The sequence below is a fragment of the Microcaecilia unicolor genome, chromosome 2 (assembly GCF_901765095.1).
Source record: "Microcaecilia unicolor chromosome 2, aMicUni1.1, whole genome shotgun sequence".
Taxonomy (NCBI): domain Eukaryota; kingdom Metazoa; phylum Chordata; class Amphibia; order Gymnophiona; family Siphonopidae; genus Microcaecilia; species Microcaecilia unicolor.
The window spans coordinates 220,218,697-220,241,083 of NC_044032.1; the positions used below are offsets into that span (position 1 = coordinate 220,218,697).

The 22,387-nt window shown below is 39.5% G+C and overlaps 1 protein-coding gene across 1 annotated transcript in view; it reads right to left on the minus strand.

The window, feature by feature from the left end:
* VPS13A (vacuolar protein sorting 13 homolog A) overlaps nt 1-22,387 on the minus strand; it is a 556,982-nt gene that overhangs the window by 293,979 nt on the left and 240,616 nt on the right. Inside the window, exons 35-38 of the mRNA XM_030193720.1 lie at nt 21,449-21,587; nt 16,524-16,648; nt 10,803-10,996; nt 2,534-2,757 (exon numbers count right to left, since the gene is read on the minus strand). Of these exons, the coding sequence (XP_030049580.1) occupies nt 2,534-2,757; nt 10,803-10,996; nt 16,524-16,648; nt 21,449-21,587 (682 nt within the window). The remainder of the gene's footprint in view (nt 1-2,533; nt 2,758-10,802; nt 10,997-16,523; nt 16,649-21,448; nt 21,588-22,387) is intronic.

The window sequence follows — 22,387 nt, forward strand, 5'->3', positions numbered from 1 at the left end:
TAGAGGCTTCCTGTACGGAAGCAGAGACCAGAGCCATGTAGTATACTCAGTGGGCCCTGACGCTTATAACTCCCATGGTAAGCCAACAGCACAGAAAACTAGCTCATCAATGCTCAAAGGAAATACTATACAAATGATATGCACACTGTTAAATCGAAAGCAAGGAGGGGGGGATTTGCCCAGCTCCTGTGCGCATGTGACAGGCAAACCCGAACGTAAAGCACACATTAGCGTCTGTTTTCTGCTCCTTTAAATATAAGCTTTTCAATTTTTATTTTACTTGAAAGGCTGATATTTAAACATAGGAAACAGGCGCCAATGGGTGCTTTCACTTTTGGGTTTGCTCGGATTGATGCACATTTGTTTCTCACCACTGGTGCTTAGGGCTTCCATGGGCTTCTTTCTGCTTCAAAATTAAAGAAAAACCAGCAGATTTTAGAGAGAGAATCGTGAGAAATCCTCTCTTCAAACACCCTAATACCTGCTCTGAGCTGATGTTATTTTTTCAGCAGTAAGGGAGGCTTTGTTTTGTGTGCTGTTCTCTAAGCACTGGACATTACCTCTAACATCTATTTGACTATATTAGCATGTTATTTGTGCTAATCTTTGGCGCACTAGTTTCCTGCGCTAGAGCCTCTGAGCATTCTGTGCTCACTAATGCAAGGCTAATGGTCTCTAGTGCCCACATTTCTTTCTCTGCATTGGGGGCCTCAGTGCTCAAGAAAGAAATAGCTGCCTGTGCCATGAGAAGGAAGACCTGCTTGAAAATAAACCTCCACTGTCTAGAGCAGGAGTGTCCAACCTCGGCCCTTGCCAGGTCAGGTTTTCCCCAATGAATAGGCATGAGATCTATTTGCATACAATGGAGGCAATGCATGCAAATAGATCTCATGCATATTCATTGGGGAAATTCTGAAAACCCGACTGGATTGCAGCACTCGAGGACCAAGAAGTCAGCTTTTTTAGTGCACTGGCCCCCCTGACATGCCAGGAAACCAACTGGGCACCCTAGGGGACACTTCTAAAAATTAAAAAAATAAAATAAAATAGCTGCCAGGTGCATAGCTCCCTTAACTTGTGTGCTGAGCCCCCAAAATCCACACCCCACAACTGTACACCATTACCATAGCCCTAAGGGGTGAAGGGGGCACCTACATGTGAGTACAGTGGGTTTTGGGGGGGGGGGGGGCTCAACATTAACCACCACAAGTGTAACAGATAGAGGGGGTGGGCCTGAGTCCACCTGCCTGAAGTGCAGTGCACCCACTAAAAACTGCTCCAGGGACCTGCATACTGCTGTGATGGAGCTGGGTATGACATTTCAGGCTGGCATAGAGGCTGGCAAAAAATGTTTTTTAATTTTTTTTTTTTTGGTGGGAGGGGGTTGGTGACCACTGGGGGAGTAAGGGGAGGTGATCCCTGATTCCCTCCGGTGGTCATCTGGTCAATTGGGGCACTTTTTTGTGATTTGGGTCTAAAAATATATGGACCAAGTGCAGCCGGTGAAATGCTGGTCTGAGCTGGCCATCTTTTTCTCCATTATGGGATGAAGCTGACCATCTCGTAACCACGCCCCCGCCCTGCCCCCGTCCCGCCTTCCGTACCCTCCCTTGAAGGTTGGCCGGCTCCGTGACGAAAAGCAGTTGGCACCAGCCAAAATCGGCTTTCGATTATACCGATTTGGCCGGGATCAGGAGATCGCTGGCCATCTCCCGATTTGTGTCAGAAGATGGCCAGCGATCTCTTTCGAAAATGAGCTCAATAGTAACCTATGGAACTTTGTAAATCCAAGTGCTCCTTATGCCATTTCCTTCTCATCTAGCTTTATGTTCAGAAGCTGAGTAGGCCCATGTAAGCCCACGAGCTGCATGGTGTACCGCAACCATCTGCTGGGGACAGATGGTTGAACATTCTATACAGACATAATCCACATGTTCTGGACTGGTCTAGTACAGATACTAAGTAATGTTAGCACTGGCAATTCAAAAGTAAACCACCCAGCTAAAAGACAGTACAGATTATTACATCAAGCTCATTATTTGAGGGTATTCTTGAGGGCAAAATTTAGTAAGGGAATAATATATTCTATATCATCATCAAATCTGTGTTTACCATTTCCGATGGTAAAGTTTATTGCAGACACAAACTCTGTGGGCTATAAGCAATATAAAGTCAGACACAAACTCTGGGGGAAATAAGCAACGTAAAGTCATTCACATTTTCCTTTCATTACTACTACAAATGCAGAAGGAAAGATATACCTATGTGCTGTTTTAAAAATGCAAATTGTCTATTTACGTCAAAGATTTAGGTACCAATTCAAAACAATGCAACATTATGCTTTCTATTCTTCAGGAGCTTCATCCCAAGCAAGCCTCAAGTTAAGCAACTTACCTCTGTTTCCTGCTGGCCAGTACAATACTTTTTCAGTTAGTCAAAAGAAACAATGCTGTTGGGCACTTGTATGTGCTATGAAAGCATTCAACTATGAAAGTTGTAAATAATTAAGAAAACATCTATAAAATTAACTGACCTTGTTCCTTTGTGGTGGTTGCTGCTGTTTGTTTGCTCCTTAGGGCAGCAGAGCTTTGCTCATTTGCTTTTAGAAATATATCTGCAACAGTGAGTAGAAATTCCATGCTGGCACACAGGTAGATATCTCGAACATCTACATCAAGTACAGTGCCATCTCTTCCTTGCTTGTAGCTAACCACCACCATAAAATTTTTTTCACCTTCTTGTTTCATTTCCAGCATTCTGTAGCAACAACCATCAAATTATTTTTATATATAAGAAAAATAAACAATGAAAATGAATCAACCCTGAAAAAAGCTGATGCAGTTGTATAAAAAAGCACAAGTTCATCCCTCCCCAATTTATTTGGCTCCATAAAATTGTTCAGCTTCCTCTGAAAAAAGTTCAGTAGGCATGAATACTAAGACAGGTGTTCTGTTTCCAGATGCTTGCACAATATACAGATGTGCATAGTGTCTTCCAACAAAGTATGTCCAGTGTTGCTCAGTGACATTGCTTGATATATAGTGATCAAGCAATGTCACTGAGCAACAATGGACATACTTCACATAAATGTCAGCTACAAATCAGCTGTATTACATTTTTACCTTCATGTTATACACAGATTTTTGATGTAAGACAGGATATATACTATCACACAAAGCACACAGCTCTACTCTAAGAGAAAGTGAATTCACACACACAATGATTTTTCCAATTTATCAAGGCAAAAAAAAATCAGCTGTGACCATCAAATAAAGAGGTGATGCGACCCAAATTCATTCCAGCATTATCATAACAAAGAATAGCCATACTGGATCGGACCAATGGTCCATCTAGCCCAGTATTGTCAATTTGGCTCAGTACATCTTGCAGATTCACAGAGATTTCTTTCAGTTCCTCTGCATTGTCACCTTTGAAAACCATCTCTGGTACAGGTAGATCACTTACATCTTCTTCAGTAAAGACTAAGGCAAGGAATTCATTCAGCCTCTGTACTATGGCCCTGTCCTCCCTGAGTACCCCTTTTACTCCTTTGTGATCTAAAGGTCCCATGAATTCCTTCACAGGCTTTCTGCTCGATATACCTGAAAAAGTTACTACTACTATTTAGCATTTCTATAGCGCTGCACAAACATAGAAGACAGACAGTCCCTGCTCAAAGAGCTTACAATCCAATAGACAAAAATAAAGCAAGCAAATCAATTAATGTGTAGAGGAAAGAGGAGAGGAGGGTAGGTGGGGGCGAGTGGTTATTACTAGGACTTCTTGCCTCTGAGGCAAGTTTCTCTTCGTATTCTCTTTTGGCCTTCTTTATAAATGCTTTGCATCTAACTTGTCAGTGCTTATGCTACTTCTCATTTTCTTCACTCAGATCTTTTCCCCATATTCTGAAATATGTTCTTTTGGCTTTAATAGCCTCTTTCATTTCTCCCTTTAACCATGCTTGCTGCTCTTCTTTCCACCTTTATTAATACAAGGAATACATCTGATCTGGGCTTCCAAAATGGTATTTTTAAACAGCATCCATGCCTGATTTGAAGTCCTAAACTTTACAGCTGAGCCATTCAGCTTTTTTTTTTTTTTTACTATTTTCGTCACATTACTCTTTTGAAATGTATTTATTTTAAACACTTCTAACCCACCTATAAACTAGGCGGTTTCTGTAAAGACATACATACCAATGTAAAACAAAACATTATTAACAGAAATATAACAAGATACTACTAACATGATCCAAAACATAAGGTGCTGTTCTCATAGCTTCCAAAACTACACTATATCAATATCAATAGTACGCTTTAACAAAAACTGTTTTTAATAAATTCTTAAATTGCTGGAAACTAGCAGTTAAGCAAAGCTGACCTCGCAAGATATTCCACATTAAAGTTCCTGCTACAGAAAAAGCAGAAACCCAAGACAATTGCAAACACGGACATTTAGATAAATCTGATCTTAACGGCCCTTCCTGATGTAGACTGAGTGAAAACTTTTACCATATATTATTTGATGAATTACACTTAAAACATTATGCTGCACTCAATATTTTACAGGTAACCAATGAAGTTGTTTCAAAAATAGAATTATATTTTCAAATCAGGAAACACCAAAAACCAACCTAGCAGCTGCATTTTGTACTATTTGTAAAGCTTTGATCCTGTACTCTGGAACACCCAAATAAAGAGAATTACAATAATAAAATTTTGACAAAATCATAGCCTGAATAACACTCCTAAAATCCACTGTACATAACATGGGTTTTAAACAAAACATCATCCATAACTGATGGAAAGCTGAATTAACTACATGCATAATTTGTTCTTTCATTGAAAGATGACAGTCCAAGATTACACCCAACAATCTTATCTCCTTCTGCACTGGTACATCAATTGCACCTACACGAAGAGTCTGAGGCCAACATTCATCCTCTTTTTTCCCTATCACAAGAATTTCAGTTTTATCCACATTTAAATTAAGTTTATTAGTTGTCATCTACTTTCAAATTGCATTCATACATGCCATCAAATGTGAGGACAACTGTTCTCCCCATGACTATTGGAAAAAGAAAAATTATATATCATAAGTATAAAGCTGGTACTCAACATCTAATGTTTCAAAAACTTCACACAATGGGGCCATATAAATGTTAAACAAAAGCGAAGATAAAGCAGACTCCTGTGGGACCTCTCTCAAAATGGGAATAGATTTAGAAACCCCTCCTCCACTCTGAACAAAACACGGTCAGACAAATAGGATGCAAACCAATCATACACTTTACCCCCTATTTCAAGCTTCTTTAGCCTAGCTAACAGGATATCTCCATCAACTGAATCAAAGGCAGATGACACATCCAATGATATTAGACAATAGCATACATTTTTATCAAAATACCCCTTCTCATGGTATCCACTGTAGAAATTAATAACGTCTCCACACTATGAGCTTTTCTAAAACCATATTGAAATCTATTCAAATCATCATTCTCTTCCACAAAAATGTCAAGTTTTTGCAAGACAACCCCCTCAATAACTTTCCCCAAAAAAGGAACCACAGAAATGCGCCCGTAACTACTCATACTTCCAGGATCTAATTTCTCATTTTTTAGTTTCACTGTAGCTTCTTTACAAGCTGCTGGAAGCTCACCATCACTAAGGTACTTATTAATAATACACGTTAACGGCAAAGCAATTTTATCAAACATCTGTCGAATAACTCCTGATGAACATGGGCCAGATAAAGACCAAGTAGGAGTAATTACAGAACCCATTCTTGTCACTTCCTGAACCTCAGCCTCCCATATAGGTTCTATAATCAATAGTCATCAATTGGAGGATCATACAATCACCCACCCGCTGCTCAAGCATGGTCATCTTATAATCAGAATAGGCCATAGCATCAGATCCACTGCTCTGATCTGCATCCTTATACCCTTCAATCAAATACTTTAAATATGTGATACAGTTCCTGCAATCTGTTCACAGCATCCTGAACACACTTATGGAAGTAATCATTTCTCATGCGCTCACATACATCAAGATATTCCAGTAAATGTAACTTATAACTGTCATAATCCTCAATATCATAAGTTTTGTCTCCATTTCCTCTCAGCCTGCCTTAGTTCTCTCCTAACTTGCATAACTGGTTCAGTTCTCAAAGAAGTTTGTAAACATTGTTTTTTGTCAAAAACTTAATAGGGGCTATAACATTCAATGCTTCACTCAAGGTCCTATTCCACTTTGACAGCTTCAGTAACAGAAAAATCAACATCAATACTCAATAAAGGTAGCCACTGATCAGCCAAATCATCAATACCAAAATGTGATCTCAATACCAAAATGTGATCTAACAAAGTCAAAGGACATCTCTTAATACCTACATCCTTTTTTGCAAAACAAAATGCATAAGGTTATTAAATAATGATCTGACCAAGGAACGATCTTAACTACTGGTGACTGACACAGAACCTGAACTAACCCTATTGACAAAAATAAGTGATCCAATACATGACCTGCCTTATGAGTAGCCTCATTAACAACCTTTCAAAAAAGTATCTTCCAATGGACCAAACGCAATATTAAAATCTCCCATCACACATACTATCTCACAATCACCACCTGGCCTTCTTCACTACACACCCTTGAGTGATGTCACTCAAGGGGCATGGCCAGCAATAGTCCTGACCAGGTCCGGCAGCGATGTTCCAGCCGAAGTGGGGTCCCAGCAAGATGACCCAGGGAACCAGCACCACTAGCAGGCAAGCACAGATGGAAAGATGGTCACAGCAAGCAGCACAGCACAAACGTCCAGTGCCGACCTGACCTTAAATGCTGCTACAGTAAATTTCCTTAGTGACTGCACTCCAGTTGTTAAGTAAACTTTGATCATGCTATGATCACTGTTTCCCAGTGGACACACCACCATAAACTCTTGTACTAAGTCCTGCATTCTACTAAGGACTAAATCTAAAATAGCTTCCCCTCTTGTCGGTTCTTGGACGAGTTGCTCCAAGAAACAGTCATTTATTACGTCTAGAAATTTCACCTCCTTGGCGCTTCCTGATGAGGCACTTAACCAGTCAATAATGGGGTAACTGAAATCACTCATTATACTGTTGCCAAATGTGATAGCTTTTCTAATTTTTATTAACATACCTTCATCTGTCTGCTCATTCTAGCCTGGTGGACGTAGTATAGCCCTATAATTATATTTTTTTCCTTCACACATGGAATTTCAATCTATAAGGATTCCACGTTGATGCATGTTTCATGCAGAATTTTATTTTGACTCAATTCCCTCTAACGTGCAATGCAACTCTCCCCTCTCCAATTTGAAGGGCTCACACAGTTACTACCACAAGTGTAACAGATGGGGGGGGGGGGGGGATGAGCCTGGGTCCACCTGCCTGAAGTGCACTGCACCCACTAAAACTGCTCCAGGGACCTGCATATTGCTGTCATGGAGCTAGGTATGACATTTGAGGCTGGAAAAAATATTTTAAACATTTTTTTCAGGGTGGGAGGGGGTTAGTGACCACTGGGGGAGTAAGGGGAGGTCATCCCTAATTCCCTTCGGTGGTCATCTGGTCATTTCCGGCACCTTTTTGTGCCTTAGTCGTAAGAAAAACAGGTCCGGGTGAAAACGTCTAAGTGCTCGTCAGGGACATCCTTGGTTTTCTTTTATTATGGGTCAATGACGTCCAAGTGTTAGGCACGCCCAAGTTCCGCCTTCGCTACACCTCCGATATGCCCCCATGAACTTTGGTCATCCCCGTGATGGAAAGCAGTTGAGGACACCCAAAATCGGCTTTCGATTATGCTGATTTGGGCAACCGTGTGAGGACGCCCATCTTGCGATTTGTGTCGAAAGATGGGCACCCTTCTCTTTCAAAAATAAGCCTGTATATGTGCCAAATCATGGCCATGTCAGGTCAGTGTTTTATAAATCAAGATAAGGTTGGAATGAACTTCTTGGTCACATTGCCTCTTCATTTGATGGTCACCGCTTTTTTTTATTTTTTTGCCTTGGTGCTTCTTGTAGAGTTCCTTCTTTTGTTGCTTCTTTTTTTTGGTCTAATTTATCACCAAAACATTTCTGAAATAAGTGATACACTACAGAGATGTAATCTGCATTTCCAGGAGTCCAGCGATACAGTTTGGAACTGGCAACTATGGCTATCAAGCTACAGCTGTGCTTTGTCACACACAATCTGTTTTTTAATACAGTGGGGGAAATAAGTATTTGATCCCTTGCTGATTTTGTAAGTTTGCCCACTGACAAAGACATGAGCAGCCCATAATTGAAGGGTAAGTTATTGGTAACAGTGAGAGATAGCACATCACAAATTAAATCCGGAAATCACATTGTGGAAAGTATATGAATTTATTTGCATTCTGCAGAGGGAAATAAGTATTTAATCCCTCTGGCAAACAAGACCTAATACTTGGTGGCAAAACCCTTGTTGGCAAGCACAGTGGTCAGACGTCTTCTGTAGTTGATGATGAGGTTTGCACACATGTCAGGAGGAATTTTGGTCCACTCCTCTTTGCAGATCATCTCTAAATCATTAAGAGTTCTGGGCTGTCGCTTGGCAACTCGCAGCTTCAGCTCCCTCCATAAGTTTTCAATGGGATTAAGGTCTGGTGACTGGCTAGGCCACTCCATGACCCTAATGTGCTTCTTCCTGAGCCACTCCTTTGTTGCCTTGGCTGTATGTTTTGGGTCATTGTCGTGCTGGAAGACCCAGCCACGACCCATTTTAAGGCCCTGGCGGAGGGAAGGAGGTTGTCACTCAGAATTGTACGGTACATGGCCCCATCCATTCTCCCATTGATGCGGTGAAGTAGTCCTGTGCCCTTAGCAGAGAAACACCCCCAAAACATAACATTTCCACCTCCATGCTTGACAGTGGGGACGGTGTTCTTTGGGTCATAGGCAGCATTTCTCTTCCTCCAAACACGGCGAGTTGAGTTCATGCCAAAGAGCTCAATTTTTGTCTCATCTGACCACAGCACCTTCTCCCAATCACTCTCGGCATCATCCAGGTGTTCACTGGCAAACTTCAGACGGGCCGTCACATGTGCCTTCCGGAGCAGGGGGACCTTGCGGGCACTGCAGGATTGCAATCCGTTATGTCGTAATGTGTTACCAATGGTTTTCGTGGTGACAGTGGTCCCAGCTGCCTTGAGATCATTGACAAGTTCCCCCCTTGTAGTTGTAGGCTGATTTCTAACCTTCCTCATGATCAAGGATACCCCACGAGGTGAGATTTGCGTGGAGCCCCAGATCTTTGTCGATTGACAGTCATTTTGTACTTCTTCCATTTTCTTACTATGGCACCAACAGTTGTCTCCTTCTCGCCCAGCGTCTTACTGATAGTTTTGTAGCCCATTCCAGCCTTGTGCAGGTGTATGATCTTGTCCCTGACATCCTTAGACAGCTCCTTGCTCTTGGCCATTTTGTAGAGGTTAGAGTCTGACTGATTCACTGAGTCTGTGGACAGGTGTCTTTCATACAGGTGACCATTGCCGACAGCTGTCTGTCATGCAGGTAACGAGTTGATTTGGAGCATCTACCTGGTCTGTAGGGGCCAGATCTCTTACTGGTTGGTGGGGGATCAAATACTTATTTCCCTCTGCAGAATGCAAATAAATTCATATACTTTCCACAATGTGATTTTCCGGATTTAATTTGTGATGTGCTATCTCTCACTGTTACCAATAACCTACCCTTCAATTATGGGCTGCTCATGTCTTTGTCAGTGGGCAAACTTACAAAATCAGCAAGGGATCAAATACTTATTTCCCCCACTGTACCTGCTGGTGCTTCCTCACCTTGGTTAGTTAATGGTGGGACTGCTGTTGAAGTAGTGCTCTCTCTATGGTGAGAAGGTGGAGTTTTGGCATTTTATTTTAGCCAATTACAAGGTGTAAAATATAACTGGCACTGGAAGCTGCCCTTGATCACTATTTCATTTGATTCCAGCATTATTTATTTACTGTCCCCCTCCAAAAAAGTGCTAATACTAGAAAGAATTAAGAATATACAGTATGCAAACTAAACTTTGATGGTGGTAGGTTAGTGATGCTTGTATACTGTGTGGCAATAACAAAGGGTTATATGCAGATGTTTTGGTAGTAGCCCGATTGGTTGGACATACTGATGGATCATAACTTGCGACTGTTATCTTATATATTCAGAAAATTAGAAAACCAAGAGAGGAAGACAAGAATGCCTTTGATAAGAAAATATCGAAGAAATCAAGTAACTGTGACTGGCAGCTGGAATACTGTATTTCCTCAATATACGAGCAGACTAGATGGGACAAATGAACCTTTTCTGACATGGCATATGGTAAAACAATATTACCATGGAAAACAGCATCTTCCATGAAAACAGCTGCTCATGATGAGAAACTTGTACTTCAATGGGTATTACTACTATCATAAAACAAATATGTTAATGAAAACGTTTTTACACAAACCAGTAAAAGATTTCACTACAGAATGCTTCCTTTATAACCAGTTCCTAAGCAGCAGCCTACTCCCACCTTTTTTAATGACTGATCACAGTACAACCAGTGAAGTCAGTGGTTGATGAATGAACATACTGCATGAAACTCAATTTAACTCACTAATATTTGCCCCACTCATCTATTAGTCTGAGGACAAGCAAAATGATGATAGGACTGCTGTTGAAGCAGTCAAAATGCAGCCAAACAGTTTGAACAAGGCAACCCATTTTAAAAATACATAATGCCTGCACTATATATTTTAACACATGCAAAACACCTTGGCGTAGCCTTCTGGATAGACTGCCGTTTGTCATCCAAAGTGCAGTTTGTCAACTTCACCGAGGCATTCATCGAGCCATCAGATGACATTATAACAGCAGTTGAAATCAGGCCTAATTTAAATTCTGCAAGTCTCAGGAGAGATGATCTTTGATCAATTCTTTCATCTGTTCTTCCCTCGGATAAGTCGGCCTGCCAAAAAAGAAGAAATACACATTTAACAAAATGAGAGGAAAACAAATTGGCCAACTGATTGAAACAATCACAAAAATCACATGGCAAACAGAACAGAAAACTGAGTGGTAATAAACTTTAGTTATTTTAAAGAAGAGAACCAAGGAAGCAATGCAGAAATACTCATGATAGAACAGTAGCTCTATTGCAAAATTCCCACTCCTAAAATAACGTCGCATGCAGTAAGCAATGAGCATGCAAATTACTACCACTTTAAAATATAAGCAGTAGTAATCTGCTGCTCATTGCTACATGTCACCCACCCTTCCTGTCAGTGTATGAGTTGTGATTGGCTCAGGCACTGACAAGAAAGGTGACATTTAAATAAAAACCACACGTCACATATCGCAGTTTACACTGCAGCTTTATTTAACATACCACAAACAATAAGAATAGCTAAGCAGTTCACTAAATTGTAATCAATGAAGAATTAGAAATGTGAAATAGAAACAAAGTAGCAATGAGCAGAGCACCGCGTGGTTGCCTGGAGCTGTTCAGTGGAACCCCCGGATTTCACCCTTTTTTTTCTTCCTGGCTGATTTCTTCTTCCTATTATAGCCTACTCATGGCTTTCACTGTATGGACAGGTTTCTGATGAAGGACGGTGACACCATAGCTAGCAAAACAAAGCACAAAGGTGCAGCCCGCAGTGAACTTTTGGATGACAAATTGGCAGAGTCCAAGCTGGTTGCTCCAATTCCAGCCTCAGTGGTGCTGATGGTAGACATTTGGCAATGGTGTGCGCATTGGAGCCTCGTTTATAGCTTTTATCAGAGCAAAAAATGTCTGTGCAACAACTGTTATCGGAGGTCTTTAGGGGAACCAGAAAATTGCACCAGTTTCCGGAGACATGTGGGCACAAGTTATATAGACTGGAGTGGGCACACAGAGTGGGCTGATGACTGGAAAGAGCTGTGGGGTCGAGGCCCGTTATTACAAAATTCCATAGTTATGTGCAAAAGACCTCCCTGCTACAGCTGTACTAGCAAAAATGTAATGACACCAAATATGAAGATCAGCTAATCCCCATTTACCAGGACTATTCCTCAGCTTCAATGGAGGGCCACAGGGCATTTAATCCAATCTGTGCCTCTCTTTCGGCGAAGAAGATATGGTTCATGCTTCTTTATCCTGCACATCTTTACCTTCAAGAAGGGCCGATGGAGAATGTTTTCTTACATAATATAAGAACATAAGCGTTGCCATACTGGGACAAACCGAAGGTCCATCAAGCCTAGCATCCTGTTTCCAACAATGGCCAATCCAGGTTACAAGTACCTGGCAAGACCCCAAAACAGTACAATACATTTTATGCTGCTTATCCTACAAGTAAGTGGTGGATTTTCTCCAAGTCCATCTTAATAATGGCTTATGGACTTTTCTTTTAGGAAGTTATCCAAACGTTTTTTAAAGCTCAATAAGTTGCTTTTACCACATTCTCTGGCAACGAATGCCAGAGTTTAATTACATGTTGACTGAAGAAATATTTTCTCCGATTTGTTTTAAATGTACTATTTTGTAGCTTCATTGCATGCCCCCCTGGTCCTAGTATTTTTGGAAAGAGTAAAACAAGCAATTCAAGTCTACCCGCTCACTCCACTCATTTTATAGACCTCTATCATATCTCCCCTCAGCTATCTTTCCTCCAAGCTGAAGAGCCCTAGCCACTTTAGCCTTTCCTCATACGGAAGTCATCCCATCCCCTTTATCATTTTTGTTGCCCTTCTCTGTACCTTTTCTAATTCCACTATATCTTTTTTGAGATGCGATGACCAGAACTGCACACAATATTCAAGGTGTAGTAGCACCATGGAGCGAAACAAAGACATTATAACGTCCTCATTTTTGTTTTCCATTCCTTTCCTAATAATACCTAACATTATATTTACTTTCTTAGCCACCGGTGAACACTGAGCAGAGAATTTCAACGCATCATCAATGATGACACATTGATCCCTTTCCTGATCGGTGACTCCTAATGTGGAACCTTATATCACATAGCTGTAGTTCAGGTTCCTCTCTCTCACATGCATCACTTTGCACTTGCTCACATTAAACATCATCTGCCATTTCGATGCCCAGTCTCCCAAGGTCCTCCTATAATTTTTCACAATCCTCTTGTGATTTAACAACTTTGAATAACTTTGTGTCATCGGCAAATTTAATTACCTCACTAGTTACTCCCATCTCTAGATCATTTACATGTTAAAAAGCAGCGGTCCCAGCACAGACCCCCTGTGGATCCCCACTATCTACCCTTCTCCACTGAGAATACTGACCATTTAACACTGCTCTCTGTTTTCTATCTTTTAACCAGTTTTTAATCCACAATAGAACACTACCACCAATTTCCTCTGGAGTTTTTCATGAGGTACTTTGTCAAATGCCTTTTGAAAATCCAGATACACAATATCAACTGGCTTACCTTTATCCATGTTTGTTCACCCTTTTAAAGAAATGTAGTAGATTGGTGAGGCAAGATTTACCTTCACTAAATCTGTTATACATTCTTATGGAGTAGATCATAGCTTGCTTCAAATTACTAAAGAGGAAACAGAGGAAGCTAAGAACAGAAACAGGATGCAGTTAGCTGTGCACAAGTCAGGAAATTGGACAAATGGGACAGCTGCAGATATACTGGTCTATGTGACAGAAAGTAGCATTGGGGTAGAAGGTGGACTAGAACAAGAGAAATATACCTATAAAAGAGGAGCCCTGGACCCAGGCTACGAGGAGTCAGGCAGAGAGAGTCAGGAAGCCAACTTTTTCTGTAACTCCTACTTTAATCTTTTTCTCCTTTTGTCTTTGTTAGCCACATCTCACTTGCTTTTGCGACTGCTGAATTACGTATGAGAGAAAATAAAGCACATTGAGATTGAAGCTGACAACAGCTGTGTGAATGATTTTCTTGTGTCGTAAACCCTCCACCTGGGAGAAGTGGGAGGAAGGAGTGATGCCCTCAATGAGTGTCCAGAAGGGGCAGGTCCTCCTTCTCAGATACTATGTTGGATTTGTCTCATTAATTCATGCTTTTGAATATGCTCTGTAATGTTTTTCTTTATAATAGTCTCTACCATTTTGCCTGGCACAGACGTCAAAGCTCACCAGTCTATAATTTCCTGGATCACCTCTGGAACCTTTTTTATAAATCGGTGTTGCACTGGCCACCCTCCAATCTTCCGGTACCATGCTTGATTTTAAAGATAAATTACATATTACTAATAATAGTTCTGCAAGTTCATTTTTCAATTCTATCAATACTCTGGGATGAATATCATCCAGTCCAGGTGATTTGCTACTCTTCAGTTTGTCAAATTGATCCATTACATTTTCCAGGTTTACAGAGATTTGATTCGGTTTCTCTGACTTGTCAGCTTTGAATACCATTTCTAGCACCGGTAACTCTCCCATATAATTCACAACTGAATTCTCAATTATTCTACAACATTGGATTCAATAAGTGAATCATTTGGAAATCTGAATCCAAATTATTTTCTATTGCAACAGCTAATGGTGCTCAACACAAAGAAGTTACTAATATTTGAAGATAATACTGCATCCACGTTTATGTTTAAATCATTTTTATTGAAGACAAACAATAGAACATATACAACCAAACTATCAACAATGCCATCCAATTTTCAATGAAGACCCAACCCCCTAACCCCTCATTAAAAAAAACCCCAAAATAAAAATCCAGAGCTAATAATCCAAGGGCCTGGACTCTTATGGACCCTCAATTAAATATAAACTTTGTATGTATTTTTAATGATAGTTTTAATCTCCAATAGGTCTTCGAACTATTATGTTACATTAACAACTTGTCAGGTACATTATTATCTCCCAGATTCTATATATGGTGCCCTGAATGTGCGCGCAAATTGAGTAACAAGCAAGTTGACATCAATAATTGGGTTGGATCAACTTTTAAACTTTAAAGAACAATACTGGATATTTGTTTTGAATTCTGTTGCTTTGGAGGGATTGAATGAAGAACTTGAATGGATAAGCCTCATATGAAGTCAATCTTTTTTGTGAATGTCCCTTTAATTTGCAGGTATTTGTGACCTGGATTGGCCACTGTTGTAAACAGGATGCTGGGCTTGATGGACCTTTGGTTTGTCCCAGTGTGGCAATACATATGTACTTAATGTCATCTATCATTAGGGCAGGTTTAAAAGCCTGTCAGGAAACACCCCCCCCCCCCCCCCCCCCGTCTTTTCATTTTGAACTACTGGCCATAGTAGATGTTTATAGAGCATTTGGTATGGAATTCTGCTTGCAACAGAACTTTGAATTGGACACAGTGATGGAATGGTTTTCTAAATTGTATTTTTCTTTAGGTGCCTTGACCCTGACATAGACCGACGAAACATGAATTCATGTCATGAGAGGTACCCTTACACTTGTGAGCACAAGAGGATTTAAAAATAAGTGCTTAAGAAAAACAGACTGATGTTTTAAAAGTTTTATAGAAAATAAAAAAGAAAAATTGCAAAATTTGGAAAAATGTTGTATCAATGAAGAATTTAGCCATTGTTGAGCACTGTCTTAGTACTGCTCATGGGCTGTCTGAAGATCCTTTTATCCATTTAATTGATGTTAAGATGGGACTTGCTTAATTTGTTATATATTTAGTGCCAGGGTGGAGTGTTCGCATTCCACGAAACTACGTATAGTTGGCAATATTCAGCAACTATCTATATAGCTATGTAGATTAATTCAGGAAAGCAAAAAAGCTGCCTAGCTTAAATCACATAATTATCTGATTACCACCATCTATCTAAGTCAGCAGAATTCACTGCTGTCCACATATATTTAGAGCTGTTCGCTATCTGGACAGTAGCTATCTGGACAGTAGTGAATATATATAACATATTTAAATGATGTGGCCAGTATTTAAAAATAAAGAACAATGACCATGGCATTTGCATATAGACCCTTCCGAGTCCATCAGAGACCACAATATTTTAAAACAGAAGCCTATCTGACAATAATGATATTATCAGTGAGCGGACAGATAAATGAAATTAGGGACAGATACATGAAATTAGGGCTATATTGCCCTCATCCATTAAACCTTAATTCAGGATTTATTTCAAAACCTTGTTGCAGGGAGAAAGAATTTTTAATACTGGAATGCTATTGCAGCTAAAACTCCATTTAAGTGGTTCATGTCAAAAATGCAAATTGAAAGTTGTCAGTATAGTAGGTAGCAGTGGGATCAGAATCACAGTAGCCAATCTACAAGGTCAGTAGAGAAAGTCACAATTTCACAGAATACAGCTCCATCCTAAGATCTGGAAGAGCGAGACCAAGTAAACTATTAGTTTAGGGACTCAAAAATTATCTTTTTTATAGATTATTTAAAAGTATTACAAGCGTCAAAAACTCTAGTTTTTTAATACCAACACAGATACTAAATCTCTTATATAACATCTCCTAGAATGCATATATTCACATGCTCATATGGATCCATGCTTACCTGGCTTTTATGTGGGCTATATAAATTTAAAGTGAGGGAATCAAACCGAAAGTCCAATTTTAGTGTTGTCTTTACTTTAATAGGTGCATATGTTTCCACTACAGCAGCTGTCACAACAGTTGTTCCTGCAGAAGAAATATTTTTTTAAGTAGTCTTTTGAATTTGTAACATCCAAACTTAAGAGGTCCATTTACTAAAGGTGTTCTCTTATTTTGTCTCTATAGGAGAATACTTTATTCATAGGACCATAAACAAATGAAATGTTATCTGAACAGCTACTTAAGTAATGTTACAGGTCCAGGTTGTATCCCTGTCATGATGGTATACCAGGTGAGAGCTTTAAACCCTAACTAAGTAGAATAACTACTGGTGTTTTCCTTAAGAAGGAAAACTACAGAGCCCATAATGCTTCTGATAGAGCAAGAGACTGAAAGAGCTCAGAATATGGGAGAGCACTTTAGGAAGGATTCACCCCATAAGAACCACCGATAGGGAGATTGTCCCAGGAGGGTGGGAGCAGGAAATCCTGAAGCCAGAAAGAGTTTTATCCCAAATTATGAAAAGGTTAGAGGGTACAGAATGTTTGATAGTGTGGTATAAAAACTGTGAAATAAATAAAATAAACAGGGACAAGTGAAACCTATAGCCCTTATTGGGTAAGAAGGAAACAAGCTCATGGGTAGAAGAGTTAATGAGAAGGGAAGGGTTTATACCCTGGAGACACTTAAAATATCTCCCAGGAAGTAGTGGGGGAAGAGGAAAGGAAAAACCCACAGCCTCTAGACCTGAGGCGAATGTATGGCCTGAGAAACTCCCCAAATGGAAACTCCATCAGAGAACAGTCATGGCTCTATAACAGATGACACTGTACAGAGAAGGAACAAGGTACTTAGCATTAACTAAAATTGTAAACAAGGACAATGGGTTTCTAGAATTTTTCTTTTGACTACAAAGAACAGCCAGGGGTGGAGGATAGTACTTAAGTTATAGCAAGTTTGGTGCTACCGAAAGGAGGTGGTTAAGACTAGAGCTCCAAGTCATTACTGTGAAGGAGCCAGTCTCTTTTTGAATGCTTTTAAAAGGAATACTGAAAAGAACTGAAGTCAGAGAGAGACTGAAAGATGATTTGCATATCCCAAGAACTCCAACAATGTGTCTGTTTTCCTGTTCCTCCTCTACAAACATGAGAGCCAAAAATGCTCTAAATATTAAAAGTGTTTGTTGAGTATTGCAAGTAGTATTGCTCAACCTGGTTAAACTGAAATTTAAGTGGTTTTGGGAGTTCACCCTAAGTACTTCAGGGGCTGAAGATATGGGCTACTGCTGCAGAAAGAAGTATGTGTGTGGATGTTTTCGGATCCTTTTTTATTAGAGATAAATCCTTAGCCTAGTGGCTCCCAAATCACTCCTATGGGCTCTCCAGCCAGACAGGTTTTCAGAATATCCACAATGCATATTCATGAGAGAGATTCTGCATACGCTGCCACCACTGTATGCAAATCTCTCATGAATATGCATTGTGGATATCCTAAAGGCCTGACTGGCTAGGGAGCCCTGCAGTATAGGTTTGGGAACCATTGACTTAGCTTAAGAACTGTGATCAGTGCTTTTCCTACAAGTCTATGGAAACAAGTACTTCAGCCTCAGCTCAAAAAAGCTAGTGATCATGGCCTTGTTACAGTATTCTTTCTGAAAGGAGCAACTAAATATATATCTAAGTATTTTCAGTTAGGTTAAATTTGGTTCTTAAGGGCATAGTTCTGTGAATTACTTTTACATCTCCTTTATAATAAATATATAAAAAAAGATTTTAAAACGTCTTTAGAAAATGAAATTTTATCCACCTACTACCTGGTCCTTGCAGGGCCAGGCAAAAAACATTATACTGAACAAATTTTTCACTAGTATAAGATGGTGAAAGAATTAGATATCTACAGAAGCAGAATTTATAACAGACCAAAAAGTGGTGTTAAAACTCAGGAAAGGTTCCACATATTTTCAAGCACTTTAATTTTCATAACTCATGCTTCTCAAAGATTGTGAAAACAAAATTCATTGTAAGCCTCAATTTCAAATGCTTGAGCAAGCCAAAAAACACACACGAAGGGCAATTCTTTAAACTAGGCACCTGCATTACACGCACATAAATGTATAGAATACTAGCACTTGCATGCGCAGGTGTATACATACCTGTGGAAGTGCCAGCAGGGTGCCTAAGCGCTGTTCTTTAACAGCACATATAACTTGCACAGCATGTAAATGCCAGGGGGCATACCTGTAGGCACACATAACTTACAGAATATAGTAAGTTCTTCTGGCCACTATCACATTTATGGGCCCATCTATGGCTGGAATAACTGCAGGTGCATAAATGTTAGATGACAATATCGGGTTACACTAGTATTCTTTAACAGAACCTAGACAACCAGATGCCATTATAGAAAAGGCTCTCACCTAAATGGAGGCATCCAGTTGTAGAACTGACCTCAAGGTACATAATAAGGACGAGTTCTGTATATCACATTACTAGCAACATCTCTCAGTTTTAGAAGTACAGGAAGTAATTCAAAGAGCATCGCTCTGATTTGTTCACCAAGGTGATCACTAACACTTAAGATAAAGTTAGAGCTCCTGTAGATCGGCTGTATGGAGTTATTTTTCAGTCAAGTATAAATATCCAAGGAAAAACATATGGGTTACCAATTAAAAAGTAACAATCTCGTAGTCCTAGGTCCATTTACATTCCTATGTATTACAAAATATATCAAAACTTGTTTTAAAATATTGTGGTATATTTAGTAACCTCTACTTCAGGAAGCAGGTGAAAGCTTGGCTCTTCAACCAGGCCTTTAATGGAAGAACTAACTAACCTGTTAGTCTTACACACACACACAAGGAGCGACAAGGGCTGCACATACTGCAGCAGGACATGTTTATCCACTCCTTCTCTAGCTGAGATAATACTTAATCACTTTTCTGACCTCATGTGCAACTTACTTATTTTCTAACTCCTCTTACTCTTTTACCTATCTGTATGTTCCATCTTTGCTTATATCCTATGCTATTAAAATGTTTTATTACATATTGTGTTGACATTGTAAGTAGTATATTATGCGATACTTTGTGTAGTTTGAATATTTTTACTACTGTAATTGTCTATTGCTTATGCTTGAATTATTCTTATTGTACACCACCTTGAGTGAATTCCTTCAAAAAAGGCAGTAAATAAATCATATAAATATCATATGCCACTAAGCATAAAATGTGGTCAAATGCATAAGGAAAAAGAAAGAAGATATTTTAATTTCATCTGCTGTCAACGTAGGCTAGTATTTGGCTAACAAAATTTGTTCCATAAATTGGATCACAAATTTGCAGGGCTAAAGATTTCAGCAAGGCTCCACATACAATATTAACAGTCCCATGAAATGACATCAAGGGCCAGTCTCGGTCAAGTTTCACTACCAATGTACACACCTTGGGGTACGCTCTCTCAAAACAATAAGTCTTCAGTTGTACAGAAAGAAGACACCCACACCTTGGAGAGAGCAATTGGCATCAGTTTTTTTCCAAGGTGGCTGTTAGTTTTCTGTGCAACTGAGACTTAGTTTCAGAAGTGTCCCCTAACACAAGTATATTGGTAGTGAAACTTGGTGTTTCAGTTTCTGGCTCAACTACTTTGTAGTCCAATTTTTGGAATGGATGCTGCTATCTGGAGACCAGCACCTACACTGGTAAGTCTTTTTTTTTTTTTTTTTATGTATTTAGCCATCTTTTGTGCTAAGAGGTTTACGAGCTGCTTTTTGTAGTATTTAATTGAATGCTTTGCAACATATCAGATTACAGTACATGACCTAATACACTAAATTTTTAAAATTTTGATATGTTTTTCCACACATGGAGACTTAAATCAACCTGGAATAAACAAACTATTCTAGAGACATCTCCCCCCCCCCCCATGGCCAATATCTAAATACCGTACGTGTCAGTGTTTGATTAAACGCTGGCTGCGGTATTTAAATCTATATGTGAATATTCAGTGCTGACAGAGAGACATTGGCGTCAAACACCCAGGTATCGACTGACCACCAGAGTTATCCAAGTACTACCACTGAATATCCCCAGTACCCAGGAAATCTCCAGCTCCTCTCCAGGTGTACTGATGGCCAGTGAAGATTTTCAGTTCTGAAATTCTCAGTAGGCCTACTCCTACTCAGATAAATGGCACTGAATATTAGGGGCATTTTTTTTTCTTATACTGAAACAAAATTTCAGAAGCTTCGACTAAAGCTACACTAGTTGATGTTGTTCCAGGTGATCTTTGGTCTGGGGTTACCAGCAGACTGAATGTTTGGATATTTGTTATTCCTTGACCAGAAGTGCACAAGAATACCACTTACAGAGGATATCTACTTAGAAAACAGTATCTGATATGATAGCACACCAGACCTTGATTAAGGCTTAAAAACAAAGGAACTGCTCACAGTAGATAAACAAAACAATCCCAAAAGGTTCTATTTAATGGTCTAACTTTTAAATATCAAGTAAAATATTTTCAAGTCACATGGTATAGTTTCTAAGATTTCCATGGTTATATTCTATTTTCACAAAAACTGCATATTTTCTTGAAGTTAGGCACTCCAAGTTTTTGAACTACGGTTTAGGCATCTTTGCTCAAAAAAAAAAGGTATATCTTATTTAGGGGTGAATCATTGTATCTGAGAGGATTTAAACTGTATGGAAATAAAACAAGAATGGGCACATTTATGTTTAGGACTTTACAAACGTACTGTGCTAGAAATAATGTTATTCTCCAAAAGGAATTTCCTCCCAATGATTTAAGCAGTTACCCTGATAAGTTAGAGATTTCATTCTATGAAAGTGATGCTGGGCTGTTATACATTGTATAAAATTGAAGAATATACCTCCAGAATGAGAAGTACTATTGGCATCCTTGTTCGAACCATTTGCTTCCTTTGGTTCAGAAGCTGGAGCAGAACCCTCTCCTATGTTCTCATTCAGTGTTCTCAAAATAGTAGTCAGGTCTTCTTGACTGAGAATAACCTTTATTAAAAATAAACAAACACGGTATTGAAAGGAAAAAAAACATCTTTTGTTAGATATTCAGTCAGCTGTATAACTTCTAAACATATAAAGCTAAGTTGCTTGTCACAGGTGCTCCTTGTAGAGAATACATTTAATGAGATGAAGCACATGAGTGAATGATATCATTGAATGGTACCAGGGTGGAACAGATTCTCCCAGAGCTCAGAGACTAGTATAAAAAGTTCTGAGAATGCACAGCCCTTCCCATACATATTCTGCTCAGTTTTCTCAGTTAGTTCCACAGCTCAAAGAGATAGATCTTGGAGAGATGGGAGGGATTGTGTGCCTAATTAATCCTGTCATTTCAGGTATGCAGTTTTGCTTTATCAACCAACAAGGAGAATAGAATCAGATATATATGTGGATTACTATCAAACAGATTGGTTCTTTTTAGAGAAAATGTCTCTGTTGTTGAGAAGTAGTCCAATTAGATGATAATGCGACAGGCGAGTAATGCTTGATGGAATACAACTCCTCTGATGTCTGACCCAAACAGTAGTGTGATGTGACTGTATGAAGCACAGACCCAATAGCTGATGTTTTCTAGGGAACTACATTTCAAAAGAGCTATGGTAGCCAAATTGGCTCTGATCTGACAAGATTTGATTGTACAGGTGAGCAGTGACAGCCTGCTTCTAAAGGATCTGAATGCAGGATGGTAGCCAGTTAGCCAGGATCTGCTTTGCACTGGAATGTCAAGTCTGCTGGTATTGGTAGAGATGAAGAGTTCTATAGACTTTGATGGATTCTTCTTTTTA